The sequence below is a fragment of the Vigna unguiculata genome, chromosome 8, assembly GCF_037176805.1.
Source record: "Vigna unguiculata cultivar grain cowpea cultivar isolate G323 ecotype 2 chromosome 8, ASM3717680v1, whole genome shotgun sequence".
NCBI classification, from domain to species: domain Eukaryota; kingdom Viridiplantae; phylum Streptophyta; class Magnoliopsida; order Fabales; family Fabaceae; genus Vigna; species Vigna unguiculata.
Genome location: NC_140799.1, coordinates 31,852,041 through 31,871,853, shown reverse-complemented (window position 1 = coordinate 31,871,853; position 19,813 = coordinate 31,852,041). Strand labels below are relative to the sequence as shown.

The window sequence follows — 19,813 nt, the reverse complement described above, 5'->3', positions numbered from 1 at the left end:
CGTATACCTGACATATTAAATAAGCTGCATTTCCTTCTTTTTTTTTATAGACGATCAAGTCTTTGTCTTATCATGAAGACTATGAATATTTGCTTACAATTAATTGAAGTGTATATTATTAATAAATATATTTTATTTAGTGAAATATATAGTATAATAATAAATATAACTTTTAATTTTTAATATATGTATTAAAAAAATTGTGGCTTCTAAAATTTGGGACCTGGATGATTGCCCCAGTAGACTGTGGTGGATCTTCCTTCCGAATAAACTTCTTCTAAACCTAAAACTTCATTTTCCTTTCCTCTTTTTCAGTATTATTTTCTTAATATTAGAACAAATGAATAAACTTCGTAGGTTTTTCTCATTTTCTGTGGGATAATTATTTTTATCGCAATAATTAGTCAGTTTTTATACTTGGCTCTCTGCTCCAATTTATTTTAGAAAAGTAATAGCATTTTCGAAATTCTAAATAATGTAATTTTTTGCATTATTTAATTATGTGAAGAAAATAATTCTCTTATAAATAGAAAAATAATTTACACATTCAAGGTTGTGATCTTCTGCCGTTTTATCTGAACAGATTTTATCCCTTCAAATTAATAACGGTTATCTAAGTTATAAAGCTCTTAATCCACACACACACACACAATATATATCATATAAACCTATCTTACATAAACATTTAATTATAATTCATCTTATTTCCATGCCTATTAATAATAAAAATAAAGCAATAAGAAAACAATTTCTTTATTAAATATTTATAAAAATAAATATACTGACAGTACAGGTAAAATAAATTCAATAACAAATGAAAAAGAAAAAATTCTTTAACAATTTAAAGCCACTGTATATGTAACTGTAACTCAGTAATTATCATTGTCATGTTCTTTACTTTTAGGAAATGACATTAAACATTAATTGTCACATCATCTATAGGAAAATGTCTGTACCTTTTTTTTCATGCTAAAAATATCTGTACTTTCTATACATAAAAGTTTTACAAAAAGGGAAAACTGAAAATGCTTTATTTTGTTACAATTAAGTTATTTTTTGCTTAACACTGAAAAAGGAAATATGTGAAAGGAATTGACACAGAAAGCTGGAACTTTACTCTCTTATTAATGTTGTAGCAGTGGCACTTTGACTTGATCTTCCATTCCAATAACAAAGTGCAATACTTAACTTTCATAATTGTATTAATTATTATGCATTCACCATTAAGATTAACTAATTGTTCTTAACCATCGTTTTAAATTATATGGTTAATATTAGCTTGTATACACTTTGATCTCTCTAACTTGTTCTGTCAGTTTCTGTGCCATATTTGACTGTTGTTTTTGTTAAGGATGTTAGAGAACAAACCAAAACCAATCACCATGATTCATAGGAATCTCCATTAATATATAATGAACATGTTAACATGTTCTTGTTGAAGAAATCAATTATTGTCATACATTAAGAAAAAGAAATCCAGCTAACTTGCTTCTAAATCAGTGGATCATTATCAGAAACTCAAAAACTCTTCCTACATAGCTAAAGTGCACTTGCTGTGATGATATTCTGCACTTCTCTAGCTTCTATTCTCACAAACATCTTCCTCCATATCCTGCACTTCTAAATAGTGCTTGTTTTATATCTTCTGCACTCAGAATTTTCTTCTGCTGCACTTCCTGTTGAATTACAAATACAAAAACATATAAACACAAACTATATATGTATATATATGTACAAGAAATGTTTCTTAGACAGTGCCAAAACCACCACAGAAAGCCTTTGATTTTTCTCTCTTCAATTCCATCCTTATGGAGTGATATAATTTATGATAAACTATGGTTCTTCAAGAATGTAAAAATCACAACAAATATTTGTTGAGAGAAAATAGTCCTGCAAGTAAATTTCACTATCTTAAGAGATTAAGAGATTTGGTCTTTAATAATTCAGAATAAAATCTCATGTTCATATCTACTTCAACTTTAGAAATGCACCCAGTAGAAAATAGAACATGTATTCTCTATTGATTTTAACCCCTATCTGATATATACCTCTGAACAAGAAGCTTGCACTGTGAAATCATTGAAACAGCTAATAACACATTGTTGGATCTCCATGCCTAATGTTTCCAATGTGTTTACTGTGGACAGCAACATGCCTGGCTTCCCTGCACAGCAGATCTCCACCCTTGTATTGCCATTTCTCCTCTCCACATCAAACTGCACAAAATCACCATACAGATTCTTCAATCATGATATCTATTTTCACTTTTAGAAGAATTTTGCTAGGTTAGTCCTATAATATGATCAAATTAATGTGTATAAGTAGCAGGATTATTCTATCCATAAATATTAGTTATTAGTTGTTTTTGTCTCTCCCAAATGTTGGGGGGAAGAGTTGAACCTGCTATCTCTCTCACCCTTTCTAACCTTACAACTCAATGTATGAGTAGCAGGTAACTTTAACTTTCATAGATTTTTCATAAACTGGGTTTGTAAAGTTAAGTTAATCCCAAAACAAACTTTGAAAACCCCAAAAAAACACATACCTTGGGAGAATTTCTCACTAAGATTTCATCTGGTTTGAAATCCTTGAAAATGCTAGCAGTGTTGGAATCCAGTTCTATTTCTTGCTTCAAAGTGTTAATCTTTTCCAAGAGCTCTTTCATGTAATCAATAGTGTCTCCAAGAATAGCGGTTCTGTCCATCTGTGAGAAGCATTTTTTCAGCAAGAAAATCAGCACTTATGCTGCATATATATGAAACACAACAAAGTAGTTCTATATTTGAGTACTTCTTGTAATGATATAATGACTCATTCTCACTTCATAATACCTTACTTATCTTTGGGACAATTGACCTTAGCATGGAGAGTCTGTCGTTTAATCTCTTTCTTCTTCTTCTCTCTGCCATTAGGTTCTTGGAAGGCTGCCCCTGAAGCTTCTTTGCCCTATTCTTTCTCTCCACACATGAATCTGTGTTGAAAACAGGCATTTCAGGGGAATGGCTTGGCTCCATTTTGCATGAGGCTTGAAGGTCCAAACAATGAAGCTCTTCCCCAAGCAAACCCGGATCTTCTTCTTCTTCCATCAAAGACAATGGAAAATCTTCATGAGGAACAAATGAAGGGATGCTATGTGAAGCCTCAAGGGTGTTATAAGATGAATCTACAATCTGGGGTGCAGAAAATTCATCAAACAAGGAACTATAGATTTCATTGAAGGCATAGTCGAAGTTGTAACTCTGAGGCACTTCTTGAAAAGAGAAAGAATTTGAAGGAAAAGCTTGGTTTTGATCAAAACAATCAAAACCCCAAGCATTAGAAAAAAGCTGGTTTTCTTGTGAACATGGATTGGTATCCCATGGTTCTCTTCTTAGACCCATTGATTCCTCCAAGAAATCATTATCATAAAGTTCCATCTTTTCTCTCTCTCTCTCTCTCTCTCTTTCTCTCGTGGTGTGATGGCTAATTGTTTTGGAAATACTACCTTGAGACAATATAGTACTAAGTTGAAGCATATTTATAAGAGCACAATGAAAAGCTTGTTGCAAATTGCTTATTATATGATATATATTATTCATTTGCACCTATACCCTAAGACCAAAATGGAATCTGCTTTTCACATTACAGAAATAGAGGGGGACATTCTTGTCTTTTTCCACCCAAATTTCTAAAACCAAAATTACATATTTATTAATATGAATTTGTTGGAAAGTTTGACCCTCAGATCTGTCTGAAACCAAAAGGAATGGTAGTTAACATCATAAACCCTCTCAGGTTCTTTGCATGTTAAAAACTTCACCTTGGAGAAGATTTCAGAGATGGGTCCTACACCCCAAATGCTTCCAAACTTTGGCTTAGCTCATAAATTCAAATTGGTGGGTGATCCTTTTTTGTTCTTTTCTGCTTACTTTCCTATCCAATATATGTGTTATATACTTAATAGTTGTCCACACTACTAAAATAATGAATCACACATTTTATATATTTATCTATCTATCTATCTATTTAAGTTTCATTTTCCATCACAAAGGGTTAAATATAGGCACATAGAACCTTCATTCTCACCCCACCTGCAAAATGTAGACCTTTTCTGTATATCTATATATCTCTATGACAGTATTCTTACGAAAACGTATATACAATAATAGAAGTGTGAATGCAACACCACGTACTATTTTTCAAACGAATCTCTTTGGCTTTTGTATCTGTTTTTTAGCTACTTTACGAATATGCAGATATCATAAGCAATTTTTTGGTTACCCTTTTGATTTTTCCTGTCTTCTACTCACTACTGACTTGTTCCCTATATGGAAATTGTTTGCATGTAGGGACTCCCTATTACACTTTTGGCTCTATTGCATGATCTTGATCCACATAACTATACTTAGATGAAGTTCATTATTGTTGTTATTGTCGCTATTTTGGTACCAACTTCAAGTATATATGCATGTACGCATTTATAACGCATGGTCCACGAACTTGTTCTACTAATAGCTTCTACAAAGCCTAACAATTAATCTTCCGCAACACATGGTGGCCACATGATTCGCAACTTGCAACACCATTTTTGAAATGGCTATGTAGATTATTATTCTGTGTATCTATCATACAACAAAGTGTTCTTGTGAATAGGATTCGTTTGTGGTAATTACAGGTATTATTAGCGCGTTATTATGCAGTAGGAAACAGTGTATCCAAATTGGTCAAATTGGAATTTATCAACTCTAATTTTCTTGAACTCATAAAAGTTGAAATTTGTCCACATAATTTATTTGTTTTGAAAATGCTTCGTTAGTTCTGAGTAGGATGGTTGAGCATTCATTTCGATTGGTATCGTGATAATATTTAGAATTATTTCTTTAATTTTAATGATTCTTCATTTTTGTCACTTAAATGCACCCCCACTTAAAATAGTTCAATCCCAATGAGAGTATTGAAAAAAAAAAGTTATGAATATGCCAGTTTTAATTGTGAAGAATCTGAGAACATGCTATGATATGTAACAAAACAAGCTAGTCTACAAAAAGAATTGAAGACACATTTTCTAAACTAGTAGAATTTAGTTATAATTAAGGTGGTATGGTAGCCATAGCTCAGGGCCTTTATTATATTGAGTTATATATTATATATAACTCAATATAATAAAGGAGTTGAGTAGTTTACTTAATCATAACTTCAAATATTATTGTTGTAAAAAAATATTTTTAAGAATTCCTTATTAAAATTTTTTATATTACATTTTTTTTTTGTAAATTTATTAAAAAGAAATTGTAAGAAAAGGTTTTTTTCTGATATTTTTTTTAACAATCTTAATTGTCAGGTAATTCTTTCATAAATAATTATTTCTTACAAAATCATAAAATTCATAAATATTTTTTACAAAATTTGTTATGAAAAGTGTTTTATATAAAATATTTTGCAAAAACACCAGCAGTAATTTTTTGCAAATTATTTTTCATACCAAAATTGATAAATATTTTCTATGAACAAAATTTCAAAATAGAATTATGAGGAAATATGAGTTTCTTATAGCATGTACAATGATATATTTCCCATTTAAAAATTTTCTGGTATAAGAAACTAATAAAGACAAAAAGATTATATGTCAAAGAATGTAATGTTTAGTTAAAGTGTTCATTTTTACATTATTTTATCATTGTGTAGTGTATAAGTAATGTAGAAAACTTTGTGTGCAAATCTATATATCATATATTTGCATTGCAGCCCTGTCTTTTTTTCAGGGTTATATGAATTTCTATGATCAAGAATATCCATGACATAGGCATGAAAATGACTATACTAATAAAATAAAGTACAAATTGAGGACTTTTATATAAAGAAGTTTATAATTTTTTTATAAAGTTTTATTCAGTTATCTAATGAGCTGAATTTTTATTTATTATCTTTTTAAGATTTAAATTTTATTATGGTTATTACAGTAATAAGTTGTAAAACTATATAAATTGAGTAAACACTATAAATTTTATAAAATTTATGTGAGCCTTAATATTAATTTTGTCTTTCTTTTAATTTGAAAACACAGAAATGATTTTGAACAAGATTTAGTCTAGATGCGATCAAAATTCTGTGAAAATAATTAAATAAGAAATAATAATGGGGGGTGGCCTGAATTTGTCATTGTTTCATGATTTCGACTTTGAAGCTTGAAAGTTAGACACAGCTATATGATGATGTTTTCTCTGCAAGAAATCGTGATTGGACTCAGAAATCAATAAATAACATCACCTCTTTTTTCTAACAGTTCAATAATGATACTCAATTACTATTATGTTTTAAAAATGAAAAAAGATCACAACCAATTTCTTTCGATAAAAAGTTTTCTCCTAGATACCTTACATAAATAAATAAATATAACACATTTTTGTCTACATAAATGATGTTTTAGGATTAATGTGGAGATGATTTAAGGAAAAGTAAGCGAAAAAATTTGTATCGTTTCATTTAAGAAATTTGAAAAGTAAGAGTGAATGAATTCTGAGAATAAAAATTATGAAAATTTGTGAATAATTTAACTAATGTGATAAATAAAAAAACAAGCTTTAATAGATTAAAATATGATATTATTATTTTTCTCTTATAATTAAAATTAATATATTACTATTACAATTATTTATTATTTATTATTATTGTTATTATTATTATTTATTTTTGTTGTTAGGAATATATGTCGTTTTGACTAAAATACGTAAATACTTTGTGTTCTTGATATTTTACTTTCGTCTTGTAATTGCTCATGTGTGTGTGTTTTTGCGATCCCCAACAACCGGTATCAAGAGTTTAGGGTTTTGCACAAGAAAGAGCAATAATAAAAGAAGGGAAAGTAAAAATTGACAAGTTTGACAAGTGATTTCAGATTCTGGAAGATGCAAATTGAAGTTTATTTGTATCAGAAGAAGTTGTACCAACTTTTCTCTGAGAATAAACTGAAAACTATGTCTCAAGCAGATTGGGAGTTGCTAGATCGACAAGCTTGAGGTTTTGTCAAATTAACCTTGACGAAGAATGTTGCTTACAATAATGTCAACGAGAAGACGACATATGATTTGATAAAGGCATTATCAAACATGTAAAAAAAATCCATCGACATCAAACAAGGTATTCTTGATTCGTTAGTTAGTTATGAAGATGCAAAAAGGTGTTAGTGTACAAATCATGTAAACGAATTTAATTACTTGCTGTCAAGATTAGTTTTAATGAATATTAAATTTGAGAATGAAGTACATGCCCTATTGTTGCTATCTTCATTGCCTGATAGTTGGTCAGGAACTGTCACGGTAGTAGCCAGTACATTTGGGACTATAAAATTAACCTTTTAAGGAATTATGGATTTAATCCTTAGTGAGGATGTTCTAGAAGGAATGTCGAAGATTCATCAGGGTCCTTATTAAGCATTGAAAGTAGCGGTAGAATGTCTGAAAGAGGGCGCGATTCTGGGCGTGGCAGATCAAAGTCCAAGAAGCATGGACAATGCAAAACTCGCAAGGATATTACTTGTTGAAATTGTTAGAAGAATGACCACTTTAGAAACCAGTGTATTGCTCTTGCTGCTACTAAATAAAATAGGCATGACAACATAGTGAATGTAGCAAGAGGAGGTATTGGTGATGTGTTGATCTGTTGTGTTGAGAGCAAGTTTGAGTCCTGGATCAGGGATTTTGGTTATCTTTCCATGCTTCTTCTTGCAAGCACTTGATGAAAATTTTTAGAACTGTAAATTTTGGCAAAGTTCGTCTAGTAGATGATGAAGCTTTGGACATTGCAGGCATGAGAGATATAAATCTTAAAACTTCTACTAGTATAACATTGAAGGATGTTAGATATGTTCCAAGACTCAAGAGAATGTTAATCTTTGTGGGCATGTTGGATGTTCAAGGATATCGAGTCATATTCGGAGATAACCAGAGGAAGGTGGTGAAAGGAAATCTAGTTGTTGGTCGTGGCTGGGAGAAAAGAGCCCTATACATGGTAGAATTACCTATAGAAGAAGTAAATTCAATTAGGGATGTTGTTGGTCACCCTTCAACTTGTGGCACCAAAGACTTGGTCATATGAACATTTAAGGTAAAGGTATTGGTCTTAAAGGGGAAGATTCAAGAATTAAAAGAGGTAGAAGATGGTTTCTGTAAACCAGGTGTGTTTAGGAAGTAGAACAGAGTTACTTTTGCCAAGACAGGGAGGATGCCCAAGCTTGAGAAGCTGCAACTTGTTCATACAGATGTGTATGGCCAACATTAGTCTTATCATAAAGAGGATCACAATACTATGTCACCATCAATGATGATTCCACTAGAAAGGTATGAGTTTATTTTTTTAAGCAAAAATAAAAAGTATTCAATACCTTTAAGAAGTGGAAAGTTGTAGTTGAGAATGAAACTGGGTTAAAAATTACATTTTTAAAGTCTAATAATGGTGATGAATATATTATTTCTAAATTTTTTGATTATTGTGTTGAGAACGAAATTAGAATGCTTAAAATTATTCCCGAGTCACCTTAGCAAAATGGTGTTTCTAAAAGAATGAACTTGAATGAGAGGGCAAAGAGTATCAAAATTCATGCAGGGTTACCAAAGACATTTTCTGCAGAAGCAGTGAGCACAATAACATACCCCATCAATAGAGGACCCTCAGTTCCCATAAGATTAAATATTCCTGAGGAGGAATGGCAAGGCAAGGATGCAAGTCTTTCTCACTTAAAAGTATTTAGTGTGTTTCTTATATTCGTGTTAGAGATATTGACAGGGACAAGCTTGATCCATAAGCAAGAAAGTGCATTTTCATTAACTATGGAGCAAATAATATGAGATATTGCTTTTGGGGTGATCAAAATAGAAAGATCATTAGTAGTAGAGATGTTATCTTCAATGAAAATGTAGTGTACAAGGGAAAACTTGAGGCAAATATTGAAGCTAAAAAGATGCCAACAGAGAAAAAAAATAGTGTTAGAGGACATTACAAAAGACAATATTGCAAGAAAAAGTGGAAGTCCAAGAGACATGATAGTTGAGGAGACCACTCTTGTCACCTCAGTAGTTCAAGTGAGGAGATCCAACAGAGTTATTAGGCCTCCTAAGTACAATTCTCTCCTTTAGCAAATTACTTGTTGTTGATTGATGATGGAATGTCTGTGTTATCATTTGGCATTGCAAATGGACGAAGCAAATCAATTGGAGTTAGTTATGCAAGAGGACATGAACTCACTCAAGAGGAATAAAATTTTGTGTTTGATTGACCTACCATCAAGAAATAGGACGTTGCAGAACAAATGGGTGTTTAAGGTCAAGGAAGAACATGATGACATCAAGATATACAAGGCAAGGTTAGTGGTGAAAGGATTTCAACCAAAAAAAGGAATTGACTATAATGAGATTTTCTCTCATATAATTGAAATGACTACTATTAGACTTGTGTTGAGCATTGTGGTTGTAGAGGATCTACATCTAGCAAATTTAGATGTTAAGACAACTTTCTTACATGGTGACCTTGATGAGAACATCTACATGGTACAACTAGAAGGTTTTCAAGTGGCAGGAAATAAAACTTGGTTTGCTAGTTAACCAAAAGTTTGTATGGATTGAAGCAAGCATGCACCAATATAGTAGTACTTAAAGTTTGATAATTTTATGAATATGAGAGGGTACAAGAAGTGTGTCATGGATCAATGTTGTTATATGAAAGATTTTGGTCCATCCTATATTATATTATGATTGTATGTTAATGACATATTAGTAATAGGCTCTAATATGGATGAAATTAATAGATTGAAGCCAAAATTGTCTGAAGAGTTTGAGATGAAGGATTTGGGTGTTGCAAAGCATGTTTTTGGCATAAACATAAGTAGAAAAGTATCCTATGATTCTCTAATATTATGTTAAGATAAGTATATTGGGAAAGTGTTAGAGATTCAATATGCAAGATACCAAGATCGTAAGTACACCTTTGGGATTTCACTTTAATATCACCAAAGAGCAATCACCTAAAACAGATGAAGACAAGGTAAAAATGGTTAAGATTTCTTGTGCTTCCACAATTTGTAGCTTAATGTATGAAATGGTATGCACTAGACCATACATTGCTTATGTAGTGATAGTTGTTAGCAAATTCATGTCTAATACAAGAAGGAAGCATTGGGAAGCTGTTAAGTGGTTGTTACTCTACTTGAAAGGTACTTCTAAAACTACATTATGTTTTAGTAAGAACGATAATATTTTGGAAGGATATAGTGATGCATATTTGAGAAGTTGTTCAAACACAAGGAAGAGTACTATAGGATATGTTTTCATCGTAGGTGGCACAACTGTTAGTTAGATGTCTCGACTTTAGAAAAGCTTTGCACTTTCAACCACAAAAGCGGAGTACATGGTGATTTCAAAAGGATGTAAGGAAATGATTTGGTTGAAGAATTTTTTGAGGAGTTAGGCAAGAATTAGTGTGACAGTGCTCTCTATTGTGATAGTCAAAGTGCTAGATATGATTCTAAATAGGATGGATGCAAATATTTAGGGATTGGAATCAATTGAGAATAGAAAATTGAGAATTTTAAATAAAATAGAGAAAACTTGGATAAGTGAAAGCGCCACAAACCAATTTTCGATAAGCCTAGAGATGATCGCTTCAAGAATTAAGGAATTCTTGATAAGGTTGCAAGATGCAGGAAAATCCTAACAAAGATAACCTCAGATATTTTTGGCAAAAGTGTTCTACCCTATTATGAATTCCTAAAGGTTTGTAAATATAAAATCAATTATGGGTCTTAGGTTCAAATCTTGAGTATAACCATAATGTTAATATTTTTATTTTAACACTCCAGACATGCAATACATGTAATCAGCTTGGTCTCATCAAGATGTGAGATCTTCAATTGGGCATCAAGATGAGTTACCTTGTGTTGCAATGTTTCTTGGGCCTTTCTAGTCCTTCCTTTTGTCATGGGTCCACTTAAGTCTTGAATTAGGTCTTGGTCTTGGTCTTGATGATTCACATCATGTCCTTGGTTTTTTATGTCCGCATCACATTCATCTTGCTAAAAATCATGTGTTCCATGCAAAGACAAAAAACATCTAGTTAAGATACCATTTCATTAGAAGGTTAATTAGTGATGGTACTTTTTTCTTGGACAAGATCCTTCGATAAGAGAATCTTGCATATATTTTAACCAAAGTGGTTACAATCGAGAAGTTCAAGGTTTGCGTGGATTCAATTAGCCTTCATGGTTAATTGTTGAGAAGACATAACACTAGTTTGAAGGCATTACAGTTTTAAGGTTTACTATATTTACTTTGGAGTGCATATGATGTGATCAGCCTCCAAGTGGTAGTTTGTTGAGTATGTGGAGTCTAAAGGGTTTATTGGACTTGCCCCATTTACTTGCTCTAGTTTTATAAATACTTATGTAATTTGTAAACCTAATTTATCAAACAAAATTACCATCTAGTGTAGTTGTGGACGTAGGTCATTTAGACTAAACCACGTAAATCCTTTGTGTTCTTGTTACTTAATTTCAACTTTTAATTGCTTGTATGTGTGTGTTTGTGATCCCCAACATGGCTTGTCTCTAGGGATGACAAATAAATCCGTCTTCGTAGGTATTGCCCGAACTCGTCCCCGTTTTGACGGGGAATCCCCGCATTGACTAGGTATGGGTATGGAAAATCTCTAACCTTTTAACTAGGTATGGGAATGGGTATGAGGATGTACATATTTGTCTCCATAACCACCAAAATACCTGTCCCCGCCATATTCTTGTCCCCATTTAAATTATTAGTCAATTAAGTAAAATTCATTCGCACACACACACACACATTCTATTTTATATTTCTTCTAATTGTTTGGTTTGACATAAAATTCATTCGCATTTCCAATATATATTTCATCTTATCATAACATTTATGCAATTATGTTTAAAAGATGTATGTCAATAAAATATTTTTATGTCTCACATTTGAAAATTTCTAATTTTTTAATATTTTTATTTATTGTATATTTTCCTTTCACATGAGAACGTTTAACACTCTCTATATTTGAGTGTTAAATAGTGTAAACATTTAATTTACTAGGTATATATTTGTTTTCCTTTGTACGATATCATTCAATAGTCTCTTAAATTGTTTCTAAGACAAACATTTGATAATTTTTTAATTTTTTTATAATGTAAAAAATGATTTTGATATATTTTATATAATTTTTTTTTAATTTTTTAATTTTTTTAATTTATTATTATACTGTAATTTTGTCACTATAATTGTATAAATAAATTTTATTTACTATAATATAAAATTTTAATGTAATTGCCATAAATTTCTTTTTATCAGCATGAAACAATTTTCGTTATTTCTCAACCATTGAGTGTGTTGATATTTGAAAAATTTTGTTAGATCTCTAAAGTATTTTTCATTTTATCATACCCTTAATTATATATTTGTTTTTCTTTGTATGATTTCATTCAATGGTCTCTCAAATTGTTTTTAAGATAAATATTTGAAATTTTTTTAATATTTATATTTTTTGTTTATTTTTATAATATAAAATATTATTTTGATATATTTTATATAAAATTTTAATGTAATTGTCATTGAATTTCTTTTTATCACCATCTAACATAAATTGAAGTTCAAAAGATACAATATATATGTTAAAATTTTATTATTATTAGTTTAATATTTATTCTTTGCGTTATTTTGATCAAGTATTATAACTTTTATTAGTGTATAAAAAAAGATTCATTAAAATTTAAAAAATTGAAATAAACAGTCATTTAAAATATATTTAAATTTGAATTTTTGTTTTCCTTTAATATTTCTTCTTTAAAATAAAATATCAACTATAATTCATTAATGTTTGTGTTAGATATGTATAAACCATGGGAAAGAAAATTATGCACAAGAGGTGTTTGGTGAAAACAACTCAACTGCTTACTGATTTATTAGAACCTTGATCAATATATAAAGTACAATGTCTCATCATCATAAAGAGAGAAAAGTAAAACCTAATAAAACATAATATTTGATAATAATAATAAAAGAGAATCAAATATATGATATCTTTATCAATACAAATAAGAGCAGAAGATAATATCTTTATCAGTTTGCAAATTTAACAAATGTTTTGATTCTAAAATTTTTTTATTTGGTATTCTAATTTGAAATGTATACAATTATAATATAATTTCTTTATAAATATTTAATATCGAAGAAACAACCATCCTCTTAATATTGAATATTTTTTATTGTATTTTTTTTATAAAAATGAATTAATTAATATTGAAACAATAAGAAAACGGGTACATGTATGAGTACGAGTATCTACCCGTTACCCGGTGGAGATGGAGATGAGAGAAAATTTTTAATACCCATTGGGTTTGGGTATGGGGTGGGGATGAATTTTTTCGATGGAAATAGGTATGGGATAGCGAAACTCATCCTTGTCCTGCTCCGTTGCCATCCCTACCTGTCTCTCCCTTGCACGGGCCAACCCATCTCGATCTTCGGCTCGAATCAGCACGTCTTAGCCTTTGTTCGGGCGATCTCGTCTCGACCTTTGGCTTGGCGATCTCGTTTTGACGTTTTCGGCTTGGTCATCTTAGCTTGTCCCTTGTTCCATCCGATCTTAGTTATAACTTTTACCCGGACCAATCAAACACTTCATTCGAGCGAACTTAGGTTGAATTACAGTCCGAGTAGACTCAGATCGAGCTTTAAATTAGGACGACTTGACTCAACCTTTGATCAAGTTAAATGTATTATTTTAAAGTGTTAATTAAAATTGAGTAGTGAGACCAAGTCTACTTTGGTCCTCAACCTAACCCACTATAACATGGGCTGTGAGAATTAAGGCTCTTTTTGCTCCCTCATTTACTAACTCTATAAAATGAAACTTATTAAAGAGTGGAGTGGGTTAAAATTGACCCATGAGTCATTAGTTAAATTAACTGCTCTACCAGTAGCATAGGATTTGGAAGAGAGGCTCAATAAAAAAAAAGGTTTTAACGGTTGAGTTAAGAATATCATAGGATTTGCCTCAATCAGAAGGGGTCATTGTGGTGACGTTGTCACTGAGCTCACAAGGCATGAAGAGGCCTTTTCTTGAGTATGAATGCGTGAAAAAAAGTAGTGGCGGAGTACCACTCTAAGTACAACTCATCATCCAATTTCACCAATTTTCAAGATCATTCCAATATTACAAATAACAAAAACATATCATTCCAATAACGTTGCTGTCTCATCACTTCTTTTATTTATACGATTGCTTCTTCCATGATTTTCGTTCGACAATTCTACAGTGACTGTTGACTTCTACACAACTTTATCTCAACACTTAGACATATCTCCAAGCATCATGGATTGCATATGTTTGTACTTTCATAAAACATACCAATGCAGAAACGTTGTTTTACATCAAAATTCAAGTAAACATCATCCAAAATCATCCAACATCATGTTATTATCTTGGCTATGACTAGATTCCCATATATTCCGTACACTGATTATGTTTAGCCAAATGTTCTTATCTTTCTAACAATGTTTCTACATCAATGTTTTAAAATAAATTTTGTTACTGTAACTTTGAGATTTTGACGAATGTATTCTTTTCTTGCAAGCATCGTACTGCAGTGTATTGACAATGAACTACAATTTTATATTCGTTTGTGATTTCTTTACTATCTCTTACTCCTTGCTTTCAACATTATTGATCAATGCTCCATGTTAAGAGCAACTTCGATTATTTTAGTGTAGAAAACTGCATAAATTGCAATCATAAAGCAGAAGTTTTATAAGCACTAATGAAGACCACTTTCACCTCAGAGGACTTGGATCAAACACCTTGCGATCAAATATACCTTACGTAGTTTTTTAATATATGTGTTATGATTGCCTCTAGTAATAAAATTCGGCATTAATTTTAGTTTTCTATTCCTTTAAACCCCATAAATGAATATCGTAGCTTTACTTTTCTACTGCACTAAAAACACATTTAGTGTTCACCTTGAGTGACTTAAAGTCAAACAAAAATTGTTTAACATTTTTTGTTTATAATAGATTATTGAGATTTTGTATTACTTAAATAAACGTTGTTTAATTATTTCTACTAATAAAAAATATCTTTTTAGTCGCAAAGTTTGATATAATTTAAGCTAAACACTTATTTCAACAACTTTGACATTAGAAAAAAATTCGGTGCATAATTTTCAAATTTATGTATCATTAGTGTTTAAACATGGAGGATAAATACTCTAATTGAATTAACTAATATCCGTGTTGACTCGGTCTAAGAAAATACTTGAACAAAAAAATTTCATTTCTCAAGGATGCCATCACTATAAAAAAATAAAAAAATCAAGCCTTTAAATATTTCGACTTTTTTACTCCATCCATTTAACTTGATATACCTAAGCCGAAAACTGGAAACATGATAAAAAGAATTTAAGAGATAAATTATCTCTCAAAATATTACATTAAGAATACTAAAAGGTACAGGAAAAAGTACGCAATTAAGTTAATAAGTAAACAACTCATAGTCACATCATATAACACTTTTCTATTACAACTACTATCACCTACATTTGATACCTATTCTAACACTCACCTTCAAGGTGGAGATACAAATTTTATCTGAATGGATCAAATAAGTTCAACCTAATAGCTTGCAGTGGAGTGTCTATTGATAGGAAATCTATGGGCGACTCTAGGATTGGGGAGACTTAAAAGCAAATTTAAGAATGAGGCTCTTTAGTTAAAATTTATTTTTTGACTTTTTTTATTGCAAAATTATTTACTAAATTATTGTAATTAATTTCATTTAACCTTTACACTGTTTTCCAATTTCAATTCGTGTTCATCGCTTATTTCATTAGAGATTTCATCCCTATTATCTATCAAAATGTTAAATCCTAACCTAGTTGATAGTTTTGCAATTCATTCCAAACAAAAACTTTAGTTCCATACAAAAATATATGCATAAAAATTCTCGAAACAAGTACCAAAAACTAAAATTAGACAAAAGAAATGCATTTCTAATCCTAATACAAATTCAACAAATAGAATAAAAATAACAACAACACAAATAAAAAGAAAAAACACACTAACTTTAAATAAGGATAAAAATATTGATACACACATGCAGCATGAGATTCAAGAAATAGAATCTGCCAAAATCCTTAAAAGAAAACTCTAGAGTAGAAGAAATCAAAGAGAGGCAAGGGGTGAAATCACTGGATGAGAAGTGAGAGAGATTAAAGAAATAGAAATTAAAATTGATTATAACAATATATAATAATTAATCCTTTTTTCCTAAACAAAATCATAATTTATTGTCATTAATTCATTAATATCATTTTTAATACCGATAAAAATATATCAATAGACAATGATCATAATTTAATTAAATTTTATTCTCAAATATAAAGTTAGAATTAATTTAATGGAGATGTATTAGTACTAAAATAATTTGAGGCCCTTTTTGTTCTTAAACATAATTTTATAATTAATTTAATGTGTATTAGAACTAAAAAAAAAAAGAAGCTTTTTTAGGCTTTTTTTCTTAAACACAATTTTATGATTAATTTAATGAAAGTATATTAGTACTAACAATTTTTTTAAGTCTTTATTTCTTCGAAACCTAAAGTGAGTGTTTTACATGTTTCACCCTTGAGTTGACCTTGAGGAAATCATGTCTAATCAACATCATCCAAAGATGTGAGTATTTCTTTTATTTTTATACAATAGACCTTACCCTAGAGTTATTTTGAGGTACCTTAAGATTTGGATGATAGCATTTCAATGATCAATACAATATTTTGGATAAACTGACTAACAACATTGAGAATGGAAAAAAATCTGACATAATAGATATCCATGCGTAAAATTTGTAATGGATATAAACAAATATTTTTGATGGATACCCAATGGGTACAGGTATTTAATTACTCACTTGTGGATGAAACGAGTACAAGTATCATGGTATCCAATATGTGAATACGTGTTATTCGTTAATAACTATTAATAAATTTTACTTAAGTTTTTTTTTAAATCTAAGTGATCAAAATATAGTTATTAGTGAAAGAAATAATATTCATTGAATGATAGCTTAGAATTTTAATTCATATATTTATATTTTTTTTAGGGTTAAATATGTTTTTGATCCCTTAACTTTCAATCAAAATTGGAATTAGTCTCTCTTCAAAACTTTAACCAAATTTAGTCCCCCAACTTTAGAAATGCCTAGATTTAGTCATTTTAATCAAATTTTGTTAATTTTATTTAACGTTTCAAATGTATTTCATAATAGCATTTGAGTTGTTTACAATTTTTGACATATTTCTGCTTCAATATTATCTAAGAAACTATCATAAAAACTTAACAAAATTTGGTAAAAATGACTAAATTCAAATATTTTTAAAGTTGGGGATTAAATTGGATCAAAGTTAAAAAAATAGACTAATTCCAATTTTCAACGAAAGTTAAAGGACCAAAAACATAAAATAAGCCTATATATTGGTCTATAATCAATCATGTTTGTTTCCCATAATATGTCTAGAGCATATTTTATTTGAGAAAGTACAATTTATTCCTTTGATTGAGCCAATTTAATGCCTAGAAACAATTTGAGACTTTAAGACATTTGGTCTAAAAGTGATTGGAAGATCAAATATATTCTAGGCTCTTGATGCTACAACCAACTAGAAATTCAAAAGGATATGAAGATCATGACTTGGAGCACATTTGAAGGATAGTTCTTAGGAAATTAGTTTGTTTTTTGACTTTGGATTTTCTTTTAGAAATTAGTTATATTTCTATGTTTTTGGGCTTTGGGCTTTGGGTTTTCTTTTATAAATTAGTTTATGTTTTTATGTTTTTGAGCTTAGGCCTTCTTGTAGGGTTTCCAGATTTTCTATGTTTTGGGTTTCGACCATCTTATAGGGTTTTTAGGTTTTCTTAAAATTATATGCCTATATATAGAAGTACAAAAAACTAATGTAAACACTTTTGAGTCATATTATATGCATTTGCATTATTTGAGAGATGTTTCTCTTGGTTATTGGATTATAGAACTTTGATTCTTATCAAAGATTAACATTTTTGTAGCGAATCTTCACTTGACGATCAATCTGATAGATTGTGCCGCCCTCCATCTATGTCTTATTCCATGTTCTTTGTTGATTTATTCTTATTGTGCCTTTGGAAGATTCAAATTCAGAGATGATTGTACTCTTTTTTAGATAAGATCGTATCAAGGTTCGAGCGAGGTTGGATTGAAATTTTTTTAACTCTTTTAAATGTGGGTCAAATTAGACCCAATTCATCGATCCATGTTGAAAGTGGGTTAAACATTTATCTAATGAACACAATTGTTTCAATCTTGCATTCTCAATTAATTTAATATTCACTCTATTTTATTCATAACTTTTTATATAAACATTATTTTTTGTTGATTTTAGTTACATTGGATTCTCATTTTCAGAACTTCAAAATGGACGCATGGTTTATTGTGTTTGGAATCTTATGCTTCCATTAGGAGTTTTCAGAAGTTGAGGTAATTGGCAAAACATTTCTTTCAAACCTAAGAATTCAATTTTCCTTATTTTACAGCTTAGCCTTTTATAATCAGCCTTTTATGTGCAATTTATCAGAGAATATATATATAATTGATCTAATTACAAAAAAGAGAAATTATTTGCTTAGTTTCGCAATTTTAGAAATTGTTTTTTGTTTTTTTTTCTTAATTTCACAATTGTTTTTTCATTTTCTCATCTCTTTTGTTTTCTTTGATCTTCATCGATAGAGAAGTAATACTTAAGGTTCGATTCACATAATTAAAACAACATAAACTAATTTGATTTTTTGCAATGATCGTTTAACAGTTTGAGTTTGTTCTTCTCGTTAAATTTAGATTTGAATTTTATAATGGTAATTTATATTTATTATTTTAAAAGTTAAATTAGAAATTACTTTCATATTAACTTACTAAATACTTATCTTTTAAAATGTTTCTGGTATCTTGGTAATAAAAAGGTCAAAGTACAAGAATGGTATATTTTTTCACAAAAATTACCAAAATGGACAACTTTTTAAGAAATTAAAAAAGTTGACAAGTCTTATCATTTTGACATGACTTCATTTTTAAAACATCATACTTGGTTAGTACGACCTCTGACTTATTAATGTGAAATAATGTTTGTATGACACAACTTCTTTATAAGTGATTAGTTATGTTAATAGAACAAAACTTTGTTAAATGTTTCAATTTTATTTTTTTTACTTTTTATAAAAGTTATGTCCAGGTAGTACGACTTCAATGTAGTTTGATATGAACTAAAGTCATAGAAGGGTGATATGACTTCGGTTTACATTACTATACACAAAAGTTATGCCACCCAAATTTGACTTAACTAAAATTTAAAAAAATTACAATGTTAAACAAATTTGTGTTTTATACTCAAATTGTGTTATGCAAACATAACTTTTTTTATAATGAAATTGTGTCAAGCTGGCACGATTTATCAACTTTCATAATTATTTTAAAAGTTATCAATTTTGATAAGTTTTGTGAAAAATTACACCATTCTTATACATTTTCTTGATAATAAAGTTTTGAAAATTTGATGAGATAAGGATTGATATCGGTACATTTAATGAGAGTAAATATGAAATTGATATATATGCTTAAAGATTCATGTATTTAGATATTTTTCTATTGTTTTCGGTTAATGAGAGAGAATATGAAATTGATATGTATGCTTACAGATTCATGCATTTAGATATTTTTGTGTTGTTCTTTTTCTGTTAACTTACCTGTGTGT

The 19,813-nt window shown here is 29.7% G+C and overlaps 1 protein-coding gene across 1 annotated transcript; it reads right to left on the bottom strand.

Moving 5' to 3' along the window:
• Positions 1-1,386: 1,386 nt before the first annotated feature.
• On the bottom strand, positions 1,387-3,502 carry LOC114193658 (transcription factor bHLH93-like). Its single transcript, XM_028083541.2, has 4 exons — positions 2,832-3,502; positions 2,546-2,704; positions 2,049-2,216; positions 1,387-1,676 (listed from the first exon to the last, which is right to left on the bottom strand). Exons 1-4 carry the CDS (start codon positions 3,414-3,416, stop codon positions 1,590-1,592), a joined length of 999 nt encoding a protein of 332 aa, XP_027939342.1. The 5' UTR covers positions 3,417-3,502; the 3' UTR covers positions 1,387-1,589.
• Positions 3,503-19,813: the final 16,311 nt, after the last annotated feature.

Excerpts from the sequence above, each read along its gene's own strand:
- LOC114193658 (XM_028083541.2), bottom strand. The coding sequence starts at position 3,416 with ATGGAACTTTATGATAATGATTTCTTGGAGGAATCAATGGGTCTAAGA. Across the intron at positions 2,705-2,831 it reads TTGTCCCAAAGATAAGTAAG|ATGGACAGAACCGCTATTCT; the intron begins GTATTATGAAGT and ends TGCTTCTCACAG. Across the intron at positions 2,217-2,545 it reads TAGTGAGAAATTCTCCCAAG|TTTGATGTGGAGAGGAGAAA; the intron begins GTATGTGTTTTT and ends GATTTTGTGCAG.